At 38.4% G+C, this 24,070-nt stretch overlaps 1 protein-coding gene across 11 annotated transcripts in view; it reads right to left on the bottom strand.

Moving 5' to 3' along the window:
• Positions 1-24,070, bottom strand: part of ARHGAP12 (Rho GTPase activating protein 12) — a 164,874-nt gene that overhangs the window by 34,908 nt on the left and 105,896 nt on the right. For 8 of the 11 annotated variants that reach the window (XM_014547967.1, XM_005876530.2, XM_014547964.1 and 5 more), the window contains 3 exons: positions 19,597-19,722; positions 14,769-14,843; positions 2,192-2,253 (listed from right to left, as the gene is read on the bottom strand). In XM_014547967.1, coding sequence (XP_014403453.1) covers positions 2,192-2,253; positions 14,769-14,843; positions 19,597-19,722 — 263 coding nt within the window. The remainder of the gene's footprint in view (positions 1-2,191; positions 2,254-14,768; positions 14,844-19,596; positions 19,723-24,070) is intronic. The other 3 variants (XM_014547968.1, XM_014547965.1, XM_005876529.2) reach the window with 1 other exon arrangement.

Below are 24,070 nucleotides of genomic sequence, written 5' to 3'. Positions count from 1 at the left end.
TAAATCTGGTACCATTACAAAGACCCCATTTACTATTAAGATTTCTCAATAGCATGATGATTGCACCCACTTTCAATTTTAATTTATGACATGGCATTCCTGAAGGAGTAATACTATTAAGAAATTCGATGGGAAAAATTTCCTTTACAGCATCATCTGTGGAATCAATGGAATCATCACTCAAATATGTGTGAAAATCTCCATCGAGTATATCCCAAATTTCTTCATTTAATTTTTGAACGTGATCATTTTTTGGACAAAGAATTGCACGTATAGGTATATTTTTAATATTATCTATAGACATAGTATTTCCAAAGGTAGCTTTAATAATAGATGCATTACAAATCATTTCACAGGGGATTTCAATAATATCCATTCCTAAATGAAAACTGCTATCAAGTTTGCCATCTCTAAGTTTTACTAACCATTCACTATAAGCAGAATCCTCTGATCTCATATTTGTTGTAAGAGACAACTTTCTGAAACATCCCCAAACATTGCAGTACTTTAAACTCGTTTGTAAGATGGCCGATCCCATAGCATGCAGTACAATACTGAGACATTGTCGAAAATCCCCTCCAAGAAGGAGAACTTTCCCACCAAATACAATATTCAAATTTCTCTTAGTAATCTGTCTATGGCATTTATAGCATGACTGGATGCCATGGTGCATTCATCAATAATGAGAAGTTGGGCCTTTTTAACAGTTTTAGCAACTTCACTATTTATATCGAGTCTAGAAATTGAAGTTTCATTTAGTGCAGTGGTTCTCAACCTTCCTAATGCTGCGACCCTTTAATACAGTTCCTCATGTTGTGGTGACCCCCAATTTCATTGTTACAAATTGAACATAATTAAAGCATCGTTATTAATCACAAAAACAATATATGTAATTATATATGTGTTTTCCGATGGTCTTAGGCGATCCCTGTGAAAGGGTCGTTCGACCCCCAAAGGGGTTTCGACCCACAGGTTGAGAACCGCTGATTTAGTGGAATGGGTAATTTATATTGGGAATGAAAGGTGCTTCCACCGAGAAGTAAAATTGCAGCAATTCCTGTAGACGCTGTGGTTAAAACAGTACTACCATGACCTCTAATATAATGTATTAAAACTTTATAAAGATATGCCTCCACGCTCCGAGGGCCGGTTCCTGCCTCAAACCTCGCCCTCCCAGGAAACAGCTCGGGGAGGGCGCAGCCCTTGGCAACTCGCCCCAGGACTCAGTGCCTCTATGCTCTGAAAGCCGGTTCCTGCCTCAAACCTCGCCCTTACCAGAAATAGCTCAGGAAGGGCACAGCTGTGGCTAAGAGGACCCAAGACTCAGTGCATTCACGCCCCGAGAGCGGGTTCCTGCCTGAAACCTCGCCGCCCTCGCAGGAAACAGCTCGGGAGGTTGCAGCCGTTTCCAAGACAACCCCTGCAGGACTGACTTCCTTCCGGCTGGTCGAGCCTTGGTCGCGATGTTACACCCAGGGTTTTTATATAAATAAGATTCTACAGGCCTATTTATATACTTACAAAATAAACTATGCAAGACACTAGGTATAATTTTGTTTGTAATAGCAAAAAAATGTAAACATCATAAATGTCTACCAATAGATAGGCATATTTACATACTTGCAAATAATGAATAGTTCAATGAACTGTGATATAGCCATACAATATGTAACTATGCAGCAGTCACAAACAATGTGGCAGCTCTGCATGCAATGAAATGAAACCATGTCCAAGATAAACTGTCAAAAGATTGTACTTAAAAATTAATCTATGCACATACAAATATATATATTTTTTCTCTGAAGGAAAATACTACATCTCATTAGATTTAGCTTGTTGCCTCTGGGGAAAGGAACTGATGGCTGGGTGACTGACTTTTGATTAAATATTGTGCATACCTTTGTTTTTTTGTCATGTGCATTTATTACTTACTAAAAAAATTTTAATAAAGCTAATCCTTGCTCAGAATCCTCTGCCTTTTCACCTCTAATTTAATTTCACCTTAATATGTCAAGACAAAGAAAAAATTTCATACATTTCATGACAATAATACATACATTATATTAGAAAACATATTATTTGAAATTCTTATAGACTTTTTAAACATTTCTACTAGCATATAATTAAATTCATGTTTTCTTTATTTCAATCAGATGAAACATATCAGAACATTTATTATTTGTGTACTTACCGAACCTTTTTTCCATTTTCAGTAATTTTTGTTACATTTAATAATCCATATTTCTCTTGACCCTATGGAACAGAGTAATATATATATATCATTCATATAGACAATGAAGTCCAAACCTTTACATATGATTGGATCAAAATGATCTGATACTCTAAAAATTAGCTTAAAAGAAACGATTAGTTTGTATGTACTGTGTTTAGTTCTTTTTAACACCTTGCTGACCAGTCACAAGTATACTCGTGTTTCCGTATCCAAACATTGCTGACCCGTCAGAAGTTAACTCAGGTCTTTTTCTCAACTCATTAGTATTTTCAGAGATGTGACAAACAATATATCTAATTCTTTAAAATACATCGAATTCTTTTTAAAATACCACATTGCAGCAGAGAAGACCATTTAAGTAAATTATGTGCAGATACTTTATCTGTCAGGCTTTGGTAGTCAGCTGGAAGATAACTTTGTCAGAAGATAGTAATGAGTCTGACATTAGACCATCATGAAGGCAAGAGAGAAATGTGATAGTATCTGACAGTGAAAGTGATTCTGAAGAATGAGCGGAAAAAGACATTTTACCAGCCCTGGAGGATTTTATAAATGTTTCAGATGTAACTGTTCAATTTTAAAACCCACAAAGTATAAGGAAGCTTTTTTTTTTATTTAATTTTTTGTTGTAGTTAATCCTCACCCGAGGATATTTTTCCATTGATTTTTGGAGAGAGCAGGAGGGAGGGAGAGAGACAGAGAGAGAGAGAAACATCAATGTAAGAGAGACATATCAATTGGTTGCCTCCTGCACATGCCCCAATCAGGGTCAGGGATCGAGCCTGCAACCAAGATACATGCCCTTGACTGGAATCAAACCCAGGATCCTTTAGTCCATGGGCCAACACTCTATTCACTGAGCCAAACTGGCTAGGTTCCCAATTTATTTTTTGATTTCACTACTTCTCAAATCAATTTATACCATCAACAAATGGAAAAATACCACAAAACCTTTGCTAAAGCTTCACCATAGACAGACGTTACTTATATTGATAGATACTAGTATAAAGAAGTTTCTTGGTTTAATTACATTGATGGAACTAACAAAGAAGCCAGAATAAAAAAATTACTGGTCAACCAATCCCTTACTTGAATCACCCTTATTTATTTATTTATTTATTTATTTATTTATTTATTTATTTATTTATTTATTTTTAAAGAAATATTCTATGTTCTTTTTATTTTTAATTGATTTCAGAGAGGAAGGGAGAGGGAGAGAGAGTTAGAAACGTCAATGATGAGAGAAAATCATTGATTGGCTGCCTCCTGCGCGCCCCCTACTGGGGATTAAGCCCGCAACCCGGGCATGTGCCCTTGACCGGAATTGATCCTGGGACCCTTCAGTCTGCAGGCCAACACTCTATCCACTGAGCCAAACCGGTTAGGGCAAATTACCCATATTTCTAAAAACTATGACTGGATAGAGGTTCAAGCAAATACGTACATTCTGTCATCTGAATGACAATTCACAAACAACATGTAACACAGACCATCTTTACAAAGTCAGACCTCTTTTGGATCACTTTACTTAGAAATTTAAATCTTTATATATACCAAAACAGCAGTTATCACTCGAAACAATGATTCCATGGAGAGGACGCATCAGATTCAAGACATATAATCCAGCAAAAATAATAAAACATGGAATTTTAGTGAGAATGCTTTGTGAAAGTAAAGAGTGGTTATATTTGTAACTTCAAGATATATAATACAGAGGGTGGGTGGATGGGAAAAGATCAACCGAAGAACTTGTAAGTATATATGCATAACCCATGGACACAGATAATAGGGTGGTAAAGGCCTTGGGTGGGGGTTGGGGGCAGGCTAGAAGATGTAAATGGGGGAAAATAGGAGACATATGTAATCCTTTCAACAATAAAGATTTTTTAAAAAGATATATAATATAGGGAAAGGCAAAAAGTTACAACAGACTATATTATCCGTCTTATAGCCTTTTTGGTTCTTGGCATCATATTTACCAAGATAATTACTACAACAGCATATCTACAGCTGAACTATTATTGAAGAATAAAACACTGGTCTGTGAACAATAAGGGAAACAGTAGGTTGCCAAAACTACTAAAAGAAAAGCAGCCAGCTACACAGGCAAGTTCTGCCTCGAAATAGCCCGTCCAGCAAGGTGTTAAAAATATAACTTTTTTTTTCGTTGCTTAAAATATTACAAAGAGCAGTACATTTGTCTCCTTTTTTCCTCCTTGACCTTCCCCCAGCCTCCCCTACCCCCCGCCCCCAGTGTCTTGTGTCCATTGGTTATGCTCATATGCATGCATACAAGTCCTTTGGTTGATCTCTTACACGCCCCCCCAACCCTCCCCAGCCTTCCTGCTGTAGTTTGACAATCTGTTTAATGCTGCTCTGCCTCTGTATCTATTTTTGTTCATCAGTTTATAATGGTCCCTATTATCCATAAATGAGTGAGATCATGTGGTATTTTTCTTTCACTGACTGGCTTATTTCACTTAGCATAATGCTCTCCAGTTCCATCCATGCTGTTGCAAATGGTAAGAATTCCTTCTTTTTTACAGCAGCATAGTATTCCATCGTGTAGATGTACCACAGTTTTCTAATCCATTCATCTACTGATGGGCACTTAGGCTGTTTCCAGATCTTAGCTATGGTGAATTGTGCTGCTATGAACATAGGGGTGCATATATCCTTTCTGATTGGTGTTTCTGGTTTCTTGGGATATATTCCTAGAAGTGGGATCACAGGGTCAAATGGGAGTTCCATGTTTTGTTTTTTGAGGAAACTCCATACTGTCTTCCATAGTGGCTGCACCAGTCTGCATTCCCACCAGCAGTGCACAAGTGTTCCTTTTTCTCCACATCCTCTCCAGCACTTGTCATTTGTTGATTTCTGATAAGGGCCTAATCTCCAAAATCTATAGGGAACTCATACAACTTAACAAAAGGAAAATAAACAATCCAATCAAAAAATGGGCAAAGGACCTAAATAGACACCTTTCAAAAGAGGACATTCAGAAAGCCAAGAGACATATGAAAACATGCTCAAAGCCGCTAATCATCCGAGAGATGCAAATCAAAACAACAATGAGGTACCATCTCACACCTGTCAGAATGGCTATCATCAACAAATCAACAAACGACAAGTGCTGGAGAGGATGTGGAGAAAAAGGAACACTCATGCACTGCTGGTGGGAATGCAGACTGGTGCAGCCACTATGGAAGACAGTATGGAGTTTCCTCAAAAAGCTGGAAATGGAACTCCCATTTGACCCTGTGATCCCACTTCTAGGAATATATCCCAAGAAACCAAAAACACCAATCAGAAAGGATATATGCACCCCTATGTTCATAGCAGCACAATTCACCATAGCTAAGATTTGGAAACAGCCTAAGTGCCCATCAGTAGATGAATGGATTATCTTGCCTCCTTTGTCAAATATTAATTGAGCATATTGGTTCGGGTCGATTTCTGGGTTCTCTATTCTATTCCATTGATCTATATGTCTGTTCTTGTGCCAGTACCAGGCAGTTTTGAGAACAGTGGCTTTGTAATACAGCTTGATATCTGGTATTGTTATTTTCAGTAATTCTATAATTTAAAACTTCCTCTTTTCAAGTCATAGCAGCCCTATAAAGTATTCTGCTATCAAATTAGATTTCCATATAAATGCTACAAGTCAGAACTGGAAAAATTATTTGTGACTTTCTGTTCCAAGAAAGTGATACAATGTTATGATAAAATACCACAAAAATGAATTACTCTGCTGTTACTTTACAACAATATAGTCTGAAAATTATTTAAGATACTAACCCACTTTGTCAAAATGTAAAAATATATAGGTAGAACAAATGCAGCGACTGTATTTAATAAACTACTCAAAAGCAATGGCACTATGCATAGAATTAGCCTTAATGTGGCATAAAAAATTCAGTATGTGCTTCATTAAACATATTATAAGATGGCAAATTGGGCCCTGGATAAACTAGATATATTAGTCAGTTGATGTCAAAAATAGTGACATAGCTTTAATCACCAAACCCTATGAAGGTAAAAGTCACTATGCTCAAGTTAAATGTTACTTTAAAATTACTTCAGGTGGAACTAAAGAGCACTTCCTCATTGTTTTAGCTTCGTATATTCAAATGAATTTAATCAAAATGAATTGGTGCCTATAGTAACCATCAATTTTAGTAAGCACTGTATGTACATGACAGAGCAATTTTGTTTTAGCTGAAACACATACACACATACAAAAAAAATATTCCTAATTCAAAATTTATTTATATTTAACTGACACCTTAGCTATTTTCTCCATGTATTTTAATTACAAAAAATAAGTATTTCTTGTATGGGAGATAAACACAATATAAAATATTTCCTCAATAATATCTAAAAGGTAATGTTTGAAAGTTTTGTCTGGTCTGATAAAAACTCACATCTATAAACTCACATCTATGGCATACTGTTGCTGACCCACATTTTTTGTATACCAGGAATTTGAGAAACACTCATGAAGTTTTACTATAATTCTTTCAAAAAGCATAGATTAGATTGCCTTAGATATGCAAGTCTGATACTTTTCATAAAACATCAATTACACAGTTGTAAGTGTGTGCACAGGATGTTCAGTAAGAACATTCCTCAATTTACTATCAGAAGTAGAGAAAAAAAATTGCAATGATACAGGAACTAAGTAACACCATTAATCTGAGAAGATGGGTACTGGTTATGTGAGCACAGGAACTGGAAGGATAGAGATAGGAATCAATTCTATTTAAAAAAAATGCCAAAATTGAAACTGTGCAGAGCAACAAAGCAGAGGCAGAAAGGAAATACAGGTGTCAAAACACACAGAGATAGCCATAATGACATACAGCCTATGCCTAAGGATGAGAAAGACACTCTATATCAGGGATTCTTACCTAAATCAATGGATGGATTAAAACTGGTACAAAATTTGTGCATGTATATGCATCATTCAAGAAAAAGGTCTAAAACTTTCACAAAATTCTCACAGGGATCAAGACCCAATTACTAATGCTCTAACTTGAATCCTATCTAATAAAGAGGGAATATGCCAATTGACCCTCTCGCCATCGCAAAGATGGCGGCGCCCACAGCCAATAAGGAGGGAATATACTAATTGACTGCCACACCCTCAAAGATGGTGGCGCCCACAGCCACAAGATGGCCATATCAAAAATACAAAAACAATTACCATCCAATGTGGTAAGTGCTGTGAGAAAGCTGTAACTAAATCAACCTGGGAGAGAAAGAAGGCTTCCTGGAGACTGACACTTGAGCTAAGGAGTAAGAGTTAGCTAGATGGAAACGAGATGAAAACAAAACAAAACAAAAAAAATAGATAGTACAAAGGCACAGAAGCTAGAGAGAACATAACATGTGAGGGCCTTTAAATGTTCTCAGAGTATTGGATGAGGTGAAGTAGCAAGTAATAGGCAGTGAAAAGAATGAACTAAGGGTGGCAGACTGGGATCCAACTACAAAAGTAACCTAATCATTTCCATAAGAAATATTGAAGGCCTGAGCTAGGGCAGTGACAGTCAGAGAGTGAAGAGGGCCCAAATTTGAGAGAGATTCAGAAGACAATGTGAGGGTGAGAGGGAAGATCTGAGGGAAACTACCAAGCTTGAGCAACTGGGTAGATGTGGCATCTCAGCTTCAATGACACTTTTTTAGAGAAGCTTTCCCTGACCACTCTTAAGTAGGAGCTCCCTCATCCCTCCCATTATTTACTACTGCCCCCAGTTTTGTCTCTTTCATTGCACTTAATGCAAAGTATAATGATATATCCATTGGAGTATTGAATACTCCAATAGGTTATATGCTGGGATCATATCTGTTATGTTCATTAATATAAGACCAGTGCCTTACAAGTAGTTCAATACATATTTGTTGAAGTAATAAATCAACAAATTAGCAGTGCTATCACAAAAAAGAAATGTAAGAGAAATGTAACTTACAAACACTGAAGTTTCTGAATCTGACATAGAAGTGCCAAGTGGACAGATAAATAATACAGGTTTGGCTATACAGGTGAGAGATTTGGGAGAAAAAAATTAGACAGATCTTTATTTCATCAACTACCTGGTATATTTTCTCTACTTATCAGGATTCAAAATTAACCAATGTTTTTGTGTTGCTTAATAAAATAACTTCATAAAAATATCTTAAGTCTGGTAAAAAAAATGCCCATTTTCACACGTGAATATATCTTAGTCTAAATATAGTTGCTACTCAAAGAAAACTCCATAAAATAAGCAAAAATGTTTTAATAAGGGTTAGCAAAATATGATTAAATTTTAACCTAAAAAAATCTATCCTAATAAGGCAAGAAAATAATAAAATGCCAGTTCCATTAAGTAATTTGAGAAAACTTCCACAGGTTCATAATCACTTTGTAGACTCCAGAACTTCCAATCTTGCATTCATTTAGTAAAATAGGTACTTCCTAATTTGGGCTAACAAGTATTATGTATCAAAATCAATGCAGTCCATCATATTATAATCACATTCCAGATAATTATATTATAATCGTTTAATACGAAGATTCTTGTAATACAGAAAAAGTAAACTTGCACAATGATATAGTGTTGAAAAAGACCCAGGAACTTCCAGAACAGATAAATCCAGAGACAGAAGGCACACTAGTGGTTGCAAGGAGGAGAGGGAAGGGAGATGAAAAGATGTGCACCGACTACTTAACGAAAGGGGTGGGGAACGTCTGGCCTTCGGGCCATATAAGGCCCACAAAATCATTTGGTCTGACACTGCCAAGGCATTAGAGGTGAGTTAGTTAAATGTTTGACCAAATATAGCAGGCTAATTTTTAAGTTGATAATTTTGCATGGCCCTTGAATGATGTATAAATATCCAAATGGCCCCTGACAGAAAAAAGGTTCCCAACCCCTGGAAGAAGTGTGAGCTTCCCTCTGAGGGATGAGAATGTCCTAAAACTAGATAGAAAAGATAGTTCTGCACATTGTAATATATGAAATATATACACTGAACTGTGTAGTTTAAGATGATTAATGGTTCATTTTGTTACACAAATTTCACCTTAATAAAAAATTTTTAAACCAGTGTTATTAAAAACTTAGATATTCAAATTATGTTTTAAAAAGGCTTTAAAATAATATTATTCAATGAAAAAAACTACCACACTTGTCCATTAATACTTTTGTTAAAGCCAGTGTTGAAATGTCCTTTTCTCCAAATGGATAATGTATTTTAATACCATAACTGGAAATACAAGTGAAAAAGTTCAAGTTTCCAAGTTGGATAAAATTTTACTCAGTAATCTAGAACTTTAAAATGCATATTCTAATAGGCACATCGTGACAGAGAGATTAGGTTTTTAAATCAGCCCACCAAAATCCTATTTAATCTGTACTTTAATTACATTATAGAAAATATTATAAATTTTAAAACTGTACACACTGCTATTTCCAAAAATGATTTGAAGAGACTATGAAAAATAACAATGCACCCCAATTATAAAGTTATCAGTGCTTAGATCCCATCTCCACAATCTAATAACATTGACAATTCATCAGATAATGAAATTCAGCTTTATTACACCCATTTTTTAAATTTTAGGGAGTTAATTATAAAAAACAAAAGACTTCAAAAGTTCAAACTAAACTTGACAATTTTTTCAAAGCAGGATTACCTAAAGCAAAGCGCCTCAAGATCAAACATTACCGCTACACCACAATGGGAGTATCTGGATATATCATCATCCAAAGACAATTAAATAGGAAAACTTTTTTCTGTTCTTTTACTGAACAGCTACTATCTGGCACTGCAATAGGTATTAGGCTGACTCCATTTCTGCTCTAATGATGCTTTTCATTGTCTAGTAGGGAAGACAGGCATAACATAGTTTCATAAAATAAATTTAAATAAAATTTAAATTTTGTTTTTAAGAACACTGTTTTATTTGTTTAGTTAAATATAATTAAAATGCATTTTCGGGAAAATGTTTAAGAAAAAGAAAAATAATGCATTTTGAAACTGAAATAAAATAAAAATAAGCATGTTTAAAATTTACATTAAGAAATAGAATTTTAAATCTGGCGTGATTAGAAGAGACTAAATGAAAATATGCTAAGTGAAAAAGGTCTGTCAAAAAAGACCAGATATATTACATGATTATATTCATATGAAATGTCCAGAATAAGCAAATATAGTGAGACAGAAAAGAAGATTACAGTATGCTTAAGGCTTGGTGGGATCTAGAGGTAGAGGAGTGACAGCAAATGGGTACAGGTTTCTTTCTGAGATGATGAAAATAGGCTAAAGTTGACTATGATGATGGTTGCACATATTTGAATATACTAAAAACAACTGAATTATACACTTTAAATGAGTGAACTGTATAGTATATGAATTACATTTTAATAGTTTTGATTTAAAAAAACTAAAGAACAGTTTGAAGAGGAAGATGGGCAATTTGCGGAGAGTTTAAGATGACATCAATAGCTAACATGATGATATTACTAGTGGCCCAGTGCACGAATTCGTGCACCTTGAAAGGAACTGTGGGCTGCAAGGCTGCAGTGGGCACAGGGGCAGGTCTCAGCCCATCCTCCGTACCCCCGCCCGGCCCCTCCCACTGCGGCCCCCAACCCTCTGTCTGTCGGCAGCCCCACTCCCGCCACTGCCACTCCCATGCGCTGACAGCGCGGAGCGATTTGGGGCTGATGCCAGCTGCAGGTGCAAGCAGGGTCAGTGCTGTCAGCAGGTAAGAGTGGCGGCTGCTGCCCCTAGCGCCCCTCAGGAGCAGGGGCAGGTGGAGAAGCCCTCAGGGGCAATCAGGGCTGACAGCCGCTGCTCACACCCGCTGATGGTGCTGAGCGATCGGGACTGACACCGAGCACCGGCAGCGGGTGCAAGTGGGGCCTGCACCGGAAGTGGGTGTGAGCAGTGGCTCCAATGCCGGCAGCAGGTGTGAGCAGCTACTGCCGGCACTGATCACCCCTCAGGAGCAGGGAAAGGCGGAGAAGCGCTGAGGGGCGATCGGGGACAGCAGCAGCCACTCGGACCCACTGATGGGTCCGTGCACCGTCAGCGGGTGCGAGCAGCAGCTCTGGTGCCAGCAGCGGGTGCAAGCGGAGCCAGCACCAGCAGCAGGTGCGAGCGCTGGGCGGGACCGCAGCGCGCAGGAGTAAAGAATTTTCAGTAACCACCAGAGGCTGGTCCTAATGACAGTGACCGGCGCCCTGCCTTGGTCTGGCGCCCCTGCTTACCTGCTCCACCATCCCGCCACAGCTGACACCCACCATGTTTCACGCTCTGCCGCCTGCTGCCTACTCCCGCCATGTTCCGCACGCCCCCTAGTGGCCAGCGCACATCAGAGTGACTGTTTATTCAGTTGTTCTGCTGTTCGGTCTATTTGCCTTTTATTATATAGGATTTTTATCTCTAAATATGTAGCCTCCTTGTTCTTACCACTAAAGGCTTTATACCAACCAGATTTTAACTCACAAAAAGAAATGTAAATATCCTTGTATTAACTAAGAAAGAGTGAGAAAGATGGGCAAAATTCAGTGGAACCAGGGGAAAAGGAGAAAAGAGTAAAGGTAGAGGGAGAGAGGAGAAGTCAAGGAGGGCAGAAGCCTCAGTAAGGAGTGTCTGGCAGCATGGAGGAGGAACATTTCCCAGCATTCCCCATTCCGAGGGAAAGGAGTGGCTGTGTGGAAACAGACTGGCCTCAAAATTAATAGAGCTGTTCACTATTGTGTGTTTTTTTTTCCCCCACTGGAAGGTACACAAAGAATAACAGAAGAAACACTGGTGAGGCAATTCCCTATGATGGCCATCAGAGGATACCATGAGTCCAGGATGGTCTAGTTGCTTTCAAACTTTTCAGAAAACGGCTAAGGCATTCTATATAATAAATGGCTAATATGCAAATATACCGAACGGCGGAACGACCAGTCGCTATGATGCGCACTGACCACCAGGGGGCAGATGCTCAATGCAGGAGCTAACCCGTGGTGGGCAGTGTGCTCCCACAGGGGGAGCACTGCTCAGCCAGAAGCCGGGCTCATGGCTGGTGAGCGCAGCAGCGGTGGCGGGAGCCTCTCCTGCCTCCGTGGCAGCACTAAGCATGTACGACTGCCAGCTTAGGCTTGTTCCTAAGCGTTGGACATCCCCTGAGGGCTCCCGGACTGCGAGAGGATGCAGGCTGGGCTGAGGGGGTGAACCACCCTGAGTGCACGAATTTAGTTCACCAGGCCTCTAGAGGAAAAGTAATTTGCTAACAGTCCTTGGTAACTCTATATAGACCATTTACAATGTCCTATTTCTAAGATTACCTAGAAATTCCCTTTTACCAAAATATAATTTATAAACGATATTAGGAATTATATTTTACCTATATTTAAAATAAGTTAAATAAGTTTTTTCTAGATGGACTGATAGAGTATGGTAGTAACAGCATCTTAGATCCATGCAATAATTCTTTACAAAACCACTAAAATCATGTTTACAGTTATCTACATTTAATACTTATAAACCCAGGACTGTGTCAGCGGATACAAAAGATAAAAAGTAGAAATTTAGTCTCTATCTATCCCTTAGGAGCTTAAAACCTTAGTAGGGAGACAAGGGGTACATGAGGTAACTTTTCCACCATTCAATGCAATAAGTGACAGGAGTTCAGAAAAAAAAGAGATCACTAAAATGCTGAGGTTAGTCTGGCAAAGCCTCCTAAAAAGTCAGCATAGCATTTAACTGTAAAGTTTAACTAAAAAAAACCAAGGACATTAGAGGCAGGGGAACTACACCTGAGCAATGTCAGAAGGGAATGTGTACAGCAGGTGATATGAACCATGAAAGACCTAACTAGGTTAGGGAATGAAGAGTTTGAAAAGGAAAATTTAGCATCTGTAGAAATCCTTGACTCTAACAAATGGGAAACCATCTAATAAATAACAGTCTAACATAGTTTCATAAATAAGGAAGTAACAATACAAGTTTATGTTTTAAAAAGCTTTAAAACTTTTATTTACTCATTCAACAAACATTTACTGAAGAGCTACTATCTGGCACTGCAATAGGTATTAGGGTGACTCCATTTCTGCTCTAATGATGCTTTTCATTGTCTAGTAGGGAAGACAGGGATAAATAAAGGGTTCAAAGTTTCTAGAAGACAGCCCTAGCCGGTTTGGCTCAGTGGATAGAGCGTCAGCCTGGGAACTAAAAGGTCCCGGGTTTGATTCCGGTCAAGGGCACATGCCCGGGTTGTGATTCTCTCATCATGGATGTTTCTATCTCTCTCTTCCTCTTCCTTCCTCTCTGAAATCAATAAAAATATATTTTTTAAAAAAAAAGTTTCTAGAAGACAGAAATGAAAAATTACTCTATTTCATATAATCAAGTATCATAATCAAATGCTTTATGAATTTCAGAGAAACCTGATCAAATCTAGATCAGGTAAAATTTTCTGAGGAAGGAAAGTCTGAACTTAGCTCTAATGAACAAACAGAAGTTAGGCAAAGATGTGGGAGAAAAATGTTTCAGTGGTCAGAGGAACAACAGTGCTAAAAAACAGGCTTCTTTGAGGAATGAGCAGAAGGGAAGTATAGTTGGAGGAAAATAAGCCTGGAAGAAGGATTAGGACCAAGAAGTATGAGGTGAGGCTTGGAGAAGCAATCAAGAACCAGAGCATGCACAATCTTGTAGTCTTCATTAAAAATTGCAGTCTTTGCCCTGGCCAGTATGGCTCAGTTTGTTGGAGCATTGCCCCCTGCACCGAAGGGTCACAGGTTCGATACCCAATCAGGGCACATACCCAGGTTGCGGGTTCAATCTCCAGTCAGGGTGCATATGAGAGGCAATCAATCAATGTTTCTCTCTCTCTCTCTCCCTAAAATCAATAAAACATATCCTCAGGTGAGGATTCAAAAACAAAAACAAAACAAAAAACAAACCTGCAGTCTTCATTCTAAAAGAAAAGAGAATCCATTGAAAGAGAAGAAAAGAGTGGAGGGACTTCAGATAACAGAGATCAAGTAAAATTTCATACCATTTAAGTCAAGTATCTAGAGAGAAGCCACTTGGAGGTTTTTCAGTTTAGGGGAAACTCTCCAATATTCACCTAGCATAGAATGGGCAATGTATTTTACAGCATAGAAAAATAATGGCATCTACGCTCATTAGGAAGGGAAATGCTTCTTACCTTTGGATTGCTGGCCTGAGGAAAAAAAGGTAAAGTATACCTTGATAGGCTTCTCAAGGGATATTTATATTTATTTTTAAAAATCAAATAAATTCATCACTTACAAAGACGATATATAAATTAATCATGAATATACCACATTTTGCACAGAGGCTTTGAAATCAATAAAATCTGACTTTTAATTTAAACCTATTTTAATTGTGATTATCTTTTTTAAAAACCAAAAAAATTTAATAAAAGCCCAAGAAGTATTTAAACATTATACTTTGAGAAAATCAATTTACTGAAATTGATTGAAATAACTGGACTAAATTCTACTATAGCTCCTATCATACTAACTGTATCTTGGTGCTTTGGTGAAGAGGGAGAAGATTCATTTTCAGGAAAGCAGGGTTTTGAGGCAGGTGGAGATTCCTATAAGAAATTAATGAAAAATGTTATTCTAGCTTATATAATTTTATTTCTCCTTCTGCTCATAGTATGAGAGTTTACTAGAGGAAACTAGGAAAATTATTGTCCTTCTATATTGAGCTCCGAAAATAATATGGTACTGATTTGAAAACTACAGATATCATAAAGTTTACGAAATATGGCATATTTTATACCAATTAGTTAAATTTAAATACCACATGTAGAATTACTCAAAAGAAATGATGCACGTTGTCTTAAATCATGATGTCTCATCAGCTTAAATTAACCATGTTTAAAATAGATAAAATCTAAACACTTGTGATAAAAATGTAATAGTTACCATACTAATTTGCTATTGGTATGGTAGGTATGAATACCCAGGATTAGGCAAGGAATGGTCACAGGAATTATTTGATAACTGCGAGAATGAGAACTTTATTTTAGTAAATAGTTATGTTAGAAATTAAATTGTTATTAATATTTAAAGTAATTTACAGCTAACTTTCCAATTATTAGAAATAAGACTTTTAAAATACAAAACAGACACCTCCAATATAAAGATTAATAACTCACCAGAAAAAAAATTTAATTTCTAAGCCTATAAGAATACAATAGGGCAAACCAATAATGTACATTTCTAAAGCAATTCTGCTTTGTCAATTATTAAAAATGGTATATGATTTCTTCCACAGATGTTTATAAGACTATTCATGGAGGATAAGATTGAAAAAACATTTTTAAATTTTTTTGGTATCAGCAGCCAAATTTAAATGGATTTAAATTTTTTCCATTCCCCTAGATCATCGGTTCTCAACCTGTGGGTCGCGACCCCTTTGGGGGTCGAATGACCCTTTCACAGGGGTCGCCTAAGACCATTGGAAAACACATATATAATTACATACTGTTTTTGTGATTAATCACTATGCTTTAATTATGTTCAATTTGTAACAATGAAAATACATCCTGCATATCAGATATTTACATTACGATTCATAACAGTAGCAAAATTACAGTTATGAAGTAGCAACGAAAATAATTTTATGGCTGGGGGTCACCACAACATGAGGAACTGTATTAAAGGGTCGTGGCATTAGGAAGGTTGAGAACCACTGCCCTAGATGCTTTGAATAATTACAGGAAAAGAGAATTTTAAAAAATCACTGCCAATGCCTATTATTAATTTTCCTATAAAACCAAATAATCTCTTTGAACATTCATCTTCACATCTGTATCAGTCTACTCTTCTATGCTTATGAAACTGGATAAGGAACTGGAAATTTGTACTAAATCACAAAACAAACTGTTAAATCAACATACAAAACCTGCTAACTCAGGGAAGTCTTCAGATTTATATCCTATATAATTTGTAAACAGAGAAACTAGGCAGTATTGAAAGTTTAACCCTTGGAGGGACAACCTTCCAAATCAAACATCCTGAGTCATCTATACTATTAGTGGAGAACACATTAAAATTATATTAAACATATCTTTACAAAGAGAAATAACACTTAATGCTCAAATTTCAGTTTAGCCCCCTTTAAGTACTTTGAGAGCTTCACATTTTTCACTTTTTAATTTCTTAACTTCTAAAAAAGTATCTAATATTGAAACAGTCTGAGGAAAGGATTAGTAACTCACACACTAGAAAATAAGCAACTGAGTAAAATGAACAGTAATTATAGTTCATTTTTCATAGCATATCAGTCCTACAGAAATAAAAACCACATCAAATGGAGTAATTATGTGTAACTATTTTAACTGTTATTATAAAGAAACAATTTTACATTTATACATTTACTTATGTATACTATAAGTGTATATGCATGTATAAATATATCTTAAATTTCTCCAAATAGCAGGTTTTAGTAAAAGCTATAAGCAGACAGAAACAAACAGATGCACTACATAAAACACACAACATACACACACCTCCCTTCTCCACAGTTGTCTGCCACATCCTAACATTTGCTACATAGTAGTATGTTTCTATTTACAGTTAACCCCTTTATATTAGTCAGCTACACTGTTCTGGTATAGTCCATCTTTCATAGCCTCAAATCATTAAAAGGTATTATTATATGACTAGAAGCCTGATACACGAAGATTCATGCAAGAATAGGCCTTCCTTCCCCTGGCTGCCAGCACCGCCTTCGCTCAGGCAGGAGCCACCTTTCCACCTTCGCTCTGGCCCACACCCGCCTTTCTGCCTTCCCACACTGCCCAGAGGCCCGAAGCAACTGGGGGCGTGTGGAAGGCCTGCGTCGTCTCCATGGCGATGACGCAAGTGTCCCACCCCACCCCCAGCCGCTCGGTGCGTGCGTGCTGCCCATAGGCCCACTATCTTTATCGGGTTAATTTGCATACTCACTCCTGATTGGCTGGTGGGCATCATGAAGGGATGGTCAATTTACATCTTTCTCTTTTATTAGTGTAGACTAGAGACCCAGTGCATGAAATTAGTGCACGGGAGGGGGGGTCCCCTCAGCCCAGCCTGCACCCTCTCCAATCTGGCCTGGTCGCCCCTAACTGCCCCCCCTGCCAGCCTGGTTGCCCCTAACTGCCCCCTCCCTGCCAGCCTGGTTGCTCTTAACTGCCCCCCCTGCCGACCTGGTCAGCCCATGCAGCCTACTGTTCAGTCGTTTGGTTGTCCCTCACTAACCCCCCTGCTGGCCTGGTCGTAGGCAGCCATCTTGTGTGGACATGAGGGTTAATTTGCATATTATATAGGATGATAATAAAAAGAAGAGTTTACATGGTGAAGCAATTATCTGTGATTCTATTTATAAAGGACTAGATGCCCAGTGCACGAAATTTGTGCAAGGGGGAGAAGAGGTCCCTCAGCCGGGACTGCACCCTCTCACAATCTGGGACCCCTCGGGGCATGTCCGACTGCCGCTTTAGGCCCTGCTGGATCAGGCCTACACCGGTAGTCAGACATCCCTCTTGCAATCTGGGACTGCTGGCTCCTAACCACTCGCCTGCCTGCATGATCGCCCCTAACCATTCTGCCTACCTGCTTGATCGCCCCTAACCGCTCGCCTGCCTGCCTGGTCGCCTGAATGCCAAGAACCTACAACCAAGATTACTTTACCCAGCAAACCTATCATTCAGAATTGAAGGTCCGATAAAGAGCTTCACAGATAAGAAAAAGCTAAAGGAGTTCATCACCACCAAACCAGTATTATATGAAATGCTGAAAGGTATCCTTTATGAAGATAAATAATTTGATGAACAGAATAAACTGGTGAATATAATAGAATCAGGGACACAGAAAGGGAGTGGACTGACAATTCTCAGGGGTGAAGGGGTGTGGGGGGGTGCAGGAAGAGACTGGACAAAAATCATACACTTATGGATGAGGACAGTGGCAGGGGTAAGGGCAGAAGGTGGGGTGTGAACTGGGTGGAGGGAGCTATGGAGGGAAAAAAGAGGAACAACTGTAATAATCTGAACAATAAAGATTTAATTTAAAAAAATAAACTACATACAAACATATTCTTAAAAAAAAAAGAAAGAAAAATTAAAAAGGAGTACAAACTTTTAAGTCGACATCACCAAAATAATTATTCTTTTTGTTCCTTAATAAGAGGCAGTGGAGTTGGTTCAACAATGGCTTTTACATTAGAGTGTTATACATGGTCTGAAGGAGCTTTCTATATACCCTCATTGTAATTTGGTTTTTGGAGTAAATGACTTTTTCTATTAAAATCTCTAGGAATCTTATCTACTCAGATTAATCTCAATGTAATGTATCTTCAAGCATTCTTCAATGGCACAAACCCCAGAATTTCAATCCTTTAATATGCCATCGACATTCAACCTTACAAAGCAGAAATTAGAAACTTATCTACTACTTTCATTGTTATTCTTTTATTCCATCTTATGAGTAAAATGTTTCTACAGTTCTACAAAAGTCCATCTTTTAATTCAACAAAGACAACTTTACAGCCACTTGTACTACTAAAAAAATTACTTGTTTTGACTGACTGAGATAATTTATAAAGGACTTTAGGACTGAAATTATCCATATATAGAGAACTATGCCTTAGGAGAGTTCATTCTGTTTTCAGTAGTACACCTAAAAATGCAGGAAACCTGTTAATTATGTCAAAAGAGAAGCCTGATAGTAAAATTTTTAAAAAGTCTCCAACAACAAATATCTTTCTAATATAGTTTCCTTAATATTAGAGTGTTAGCACCACCCTCACATTTTAACATTAGTATACCTAATGTTCTGCAAATCTGTACTGATTTCCTACTCCATCCCCAAAATGAAGCCACAATGAAAAGATGTAACACAAGGAAGTTTAAAACTTTATGGCTTTTCCATTCTGAAGTTTGCATCAAAATTCATCTCCTATTTGAAATCGAGAACATTACTTCTCAGATTGATAAAAGAAGCACTTTATGCAAAGAGCATTTAGGGAAACATAGGGTGTAAGATTCCAATCATTCCTGATATGAGAAAAATTGTCTGTACTATAGAGATTAAAGACAAACAATTAACAAATATATAACTTGAAAACAGGGTTATCAAAATAAAACAACACCCTGTCAACTACTAGGCTCAAATGTATCAAGGTATATGCATACATCATTAAACTACAGATAAGAAGGTCCATTGTGTAAAAACACTTCAAAACCAAAATCTACTACAGGACAAAGAGTCACTAAGGTACGAGATTCAGCTAAGGAAAAAATAAAATAATAAAGAATTTGCCAAAATTCTCAACAGATTTTTTTTAAAAAGTCTTACCTTGTCATTGGTGTCCAGCACAATGGTGCTATGTCTCCACTTTGTCAATACTATTGGTTCTTGTAGCCGCCTGTCCAGGCTCCTACTTTTAATTATTTCTCTTTGTTGCTGAGATGAAACATTATACTAAAGAAAAAAATATACTTCATAAATAATAGAAACAAAACTAAAATCTAAATATGCCAGCCCCCAATGACACATGAAGTAAGGCACAGTTCATCATATGACACTAACATGACTTTTCTGTCCTTGGTTTTCTCATCTGACCAGCATGTTGGTATTAGAGGGACCAAGTAAATGTTATCTTTGGCAAAATATTAAATCTTCCTAAGTCTAAGTTTCATCAACTGTGAAACAGATATAATAGGAATATCTAGTTCACAGAGTTGACATGAGGATTAAACTAAGTATAAAAGGTAGCAAATACTGACCTGATAGTAGGTTCTCAATAAATACTAGTTACCATCTACTATACATATAAAAGCCTAAGCGACCGAACAACCGGTCAAGCAGTCGCTATGACATGCACTGACACCAGGGGGCAGACGCTGAATGCAGGAGCTGCCCCCTGGTGGTCAGTGCACTCCCATAGCCAACCTCCGGCGGCCCCTCCCCCTGCTGGCCAACCTCCTGTGGCCCCGATTGCTGGCCAGTCCAAGGGACCCCACCAGTGCACAATTTTGTGCACTGGGCCTCTAGTAATTTCTCAAATGTGGTCATTGGACAAATTAACTTTTTAGGGTTTCTGCTACTTCTAAAATATACATGAATTCAATTTTTGGTGTAGGTTATAAACAACTAGAGGCCCGGTGCACAAAAATTTGTGCACTCGGGGGGGTCCTTCAGCCGGGCCTATGCCCTCTTGCAGTCTGGGACCCCTCAGAGTATGTCCATCTGCTGGCTTAGCCCCGCTCCCTGGGGGATCGGGCCCAAGCTGGCAGTCAGACATCCCTCTGGCAGCCCGGCAGCCTTCGGGGGATGTCCACTTGCCAGCGGGGAGCAGGCCTAAGCTGCGGTCGGACATCCTTAGCACTGCTGAGGAGGCTAGAGAGGCTCCCACCACCACCGCTGTACTGGCAGCCGTCAGCCTGGCTTGTGGCTGAGCAGAGTTCCCCTTGTGGGAGCGCATTAACCACGTCTGCCCCCTGATGGTCAGTGTGTGTCATAGTGACCAGTCATTCCCAGTCGTTTGCCCTGAAGGGTGTCCCGGATCAGGGTGGGGGTCCCGCTGGGGTGCCTGGCCAGCCTGGGTGAGGGGCTGATGGCTGTTTGCAGGCTGGTCACACCCCTTTCAGGATGGGGGTCCCCACTGGGGTGCCTGGCCAGCCTGGGTGAGGGGCTGATGGCTGTTTGCAGGCTGGTCACACCCCTTTCAGGATGGGGGTCCCCACTGGGGTGCCTGGCCAGCCTGGGTGAGGGGCTGATGGCTGTTTGCAGGCTGGTCACACCCCTTTCAGGATGGGGGTCCCCACTGGGGTGCCTGGCCAGCCTGGGTGAGGGGCTGATGGCTGTTTGCAGGCTGGTCACACCCCTTTCAGGATGGGGGTCCCCACTGGGGTGCCTGGCCAGTCTGGGTGAGGGGCTGAGGGCTGCTTTCAGGCTGGCCAAGCCCCCGGGCAACGGAAGCTCCCAGCCTCTCCTTTTTTTCTTTTCTTTTTTTATTCTGGGATTTATTTACCTTCTATAATTGAAACTTTGTTGCCTTGAGAGGGGTTCAGAGCCAGCCAGGGTGTGCAGGAGAGAAGCCTCCTGCTTGCTCCAGCTCCGTGGCCACGGCCAGCTGAAAGCAGGTATCTGGGGTTTATTTATCTTCTATAATTGAAACTTTGTTGTTTGAGTGGAGGAGCTCAGAGCCAGGCCGCGGCAAATGGGAAGCTTGGCTTCCTCCATCATTGGGGCAACCAAGCCTCCTGCTTGCTCCAGCTCCATGGCTGCCGGCCGCCATCTTGGTTGAGTTAATTTGCATATAGTCACTCTGATTGGCTGGTGGGTGTGGCTTAGCAAAGGTATGGTCAATTTGCATGTTTGTCTTTTATTAGTGTAGATTCTTACATACACTATAAAAGTATTCTCATATTTAAAGAAAATTTTGTTCATTTGTTATTACTTTTGTTTCACTTATAAGCCAAATACACTATTCTTTCTTTCTCTGAAGAGGTAAAATATAACCAGGTCAAAAGGTAGAGATGGTCCTAATTCTAAATCAATCCTATATCAGTTGTGTACAACAGATAGGTAATAACTGCCCAAGAAAATTGTATATAAAATTAAAAAAACATTATCAATAAGGCATTAAGTCATTTAAGTTTTTGAAATGTCAAGCATAAACATTTGAGAAATGTGAGGTTTAAGAGGTATGCTGTTTTATACAGGCAATTTAGTAAATAATAAATTGTAATAAAATAACGAAATCTGCTTTTTTAAGAGATACCTTCTTCTACTGAAACCAAAAGATACCTAGTATATCTATTACCCCCACCCCTAAAAGCCCAGTAAATCTTGATACTGATTATAATTTCAATAAAAGTATCTTTGGGGATGTTTTTAATACTAAAAACTCTTCCAACATTTTTCTCCACTATATGCCATTTATTTTCTCTCCAAAATGAGTCCCTACAGACCCTTCTAAAACTGTCTCCCAAAGCTCTTACTTTATTTTTCACATTAAAATTTGCCGAAGCCAGACAATCACATGTGGGTGTTTGTTTTTAATTCACTGTTGCTTAATCTTAACATTTATCACAATTCACAAATGGGGTCATTTCTAAAATAAACAAAGAAGGTTAAAGACTGCCAAAAAATTCTGTGCCAGCCTGGCCAGAGTGGCTCAGTGGTTGAACACTGACCTATGAACCAGGAGGTCACACTTAGTTCCAGGTCAGGGCACATGCCCGGGTTGTGGGCTCAGTGTTGGTGTGCAGGAGGCAGCCAATCAATGATTCTCTCTCACCACTGATATCTCTCTCTCTCTGTCTCTCTCTCTCTCTCTCTCTCTCTCTCTCCCTCCCTCCCTCCCTCCCTTCCTTCCTTCCTCTCTGAAGTCAATAAAAATATATTTTTTTAATTCTGTGCCAGAAATCTTTAAGTGAAAAGAGACCCAATTATTAAACAAGGCTATATTTTCCCTTCAATCATTGTCAGCAATAATGAAAATGAATAGTTGTATGAAAACTTATATATGAATTTAATTGTTACCTCCCCTAGTTTTTGACCTTTATAATTACCACAACTGTTTAAAAATCCTTTCTATGTGGCAACAAAAATAATGTAATATTAACCTGGGTAATAATCACAATTTTAAATGTGTTAATTGTTTTACTAGGCAACAGTATGTTAATAAAAGCCAATAAAAAGCATAAATGAAACATATAATCTAGTGTAGACAAAAATGAAGTGTCACAATTAGAGAAAAGAAAAATAGGAAGACCCCACAGTTACACACACTCTTAATTAAACAAGATGACAAAAACTATTTTCTAATCCTTTTAAAATTACCCTTATGTTTAAAATTTTAACTGAATTTTTATTTGAATTATTTCAAACATATACAAGACTATAGACAATAATGAAAACCTACCATTGAGCTTTAGCATATCTAACATAAGACAGTTGCTTCAGCTACTTTTTTTTTTAAACAAAACATTACAGACCTATTAAAGGTTCTGAATATTGCTTCCAGATTCCATTCCTCTCTCTCCCTCCCCAGTAGTAACACATAATTCAATTTTCATTATTATCATGAAGTTTGTAATTTGATACATACTTAGCTATATGTATAAAAGCCTAATATGCAAAGTGTCCCCTCGGGAGTTCGACCAACCAGGAGTTCGATCACTCGCTATGACATGCGCTGATGAAGTAAAGCCCGGCCGGCAGCTGGCAGCCAGGGAAGGGAGGCCCCAATCAACGGCCAGAAGCCGCTAGGGACCCTACCCGTGCACGAATTTTGTGCACTGGGCCTCTAGTATGTATATATGCACACATTTAAAAAAATCTATCTGAAGGGTAAATGTTATTTCATTGTTTTAATTCACATTTTCCTGGTCACTTGTAAAACTGAGTATCTTTTCATGTATCATTTCATGTTATTTCCTCTTCTGTGCATTGCTTAGTCATGTATTTTGCCTATTTGCAGCTAGGTTATCTTTCTCTTACTGGCATGTACAAAAAGAAATAGGATGTTCTCTATTCTTGGGATTCTAAACCTTTGTAAATTATGTGAATTAAATACATCTTTTCCTAGTCTGTAGCTCATCTTTTCTCCTTCGTGTATTGTATTTTTTGCATTAGAAGACACTTGTTTAATTTTGATGTAGTCATATCTGTCAATTTTGCCTTTCATAGTTTTACTTTATATAATCTTCTTTAAGAAATTCTTCCTACTCTGTAGTCAAAGATATTCTTTATAGATATATCCTTCTATAGCCTTTAAAGTTTGCTTATTATAGTTACAGTAGGGACCCAGTACATGAAA

This window comes from Myotis brandtii, unplaced genomic scaffold (genome assembly GCF_000412655.1).
Source record: "Myotis brandtii unplaced genomic scaffold, ASM41265v1 scaffold49, whole genome shotgun sequence".
NCBI classification, from domain to species: domain Eukaryota; kingdom Metazoa; phylum Chordata; class Mammalia; order Chiroptera; family Vespertilionidae; genus Myotis; species Myotis brandtii.
The sequence above is the reverse complement of the archived record's forward strand: the minus strand, read 5'-3'. Positions and strand labels throughout refer to the sequence as shown.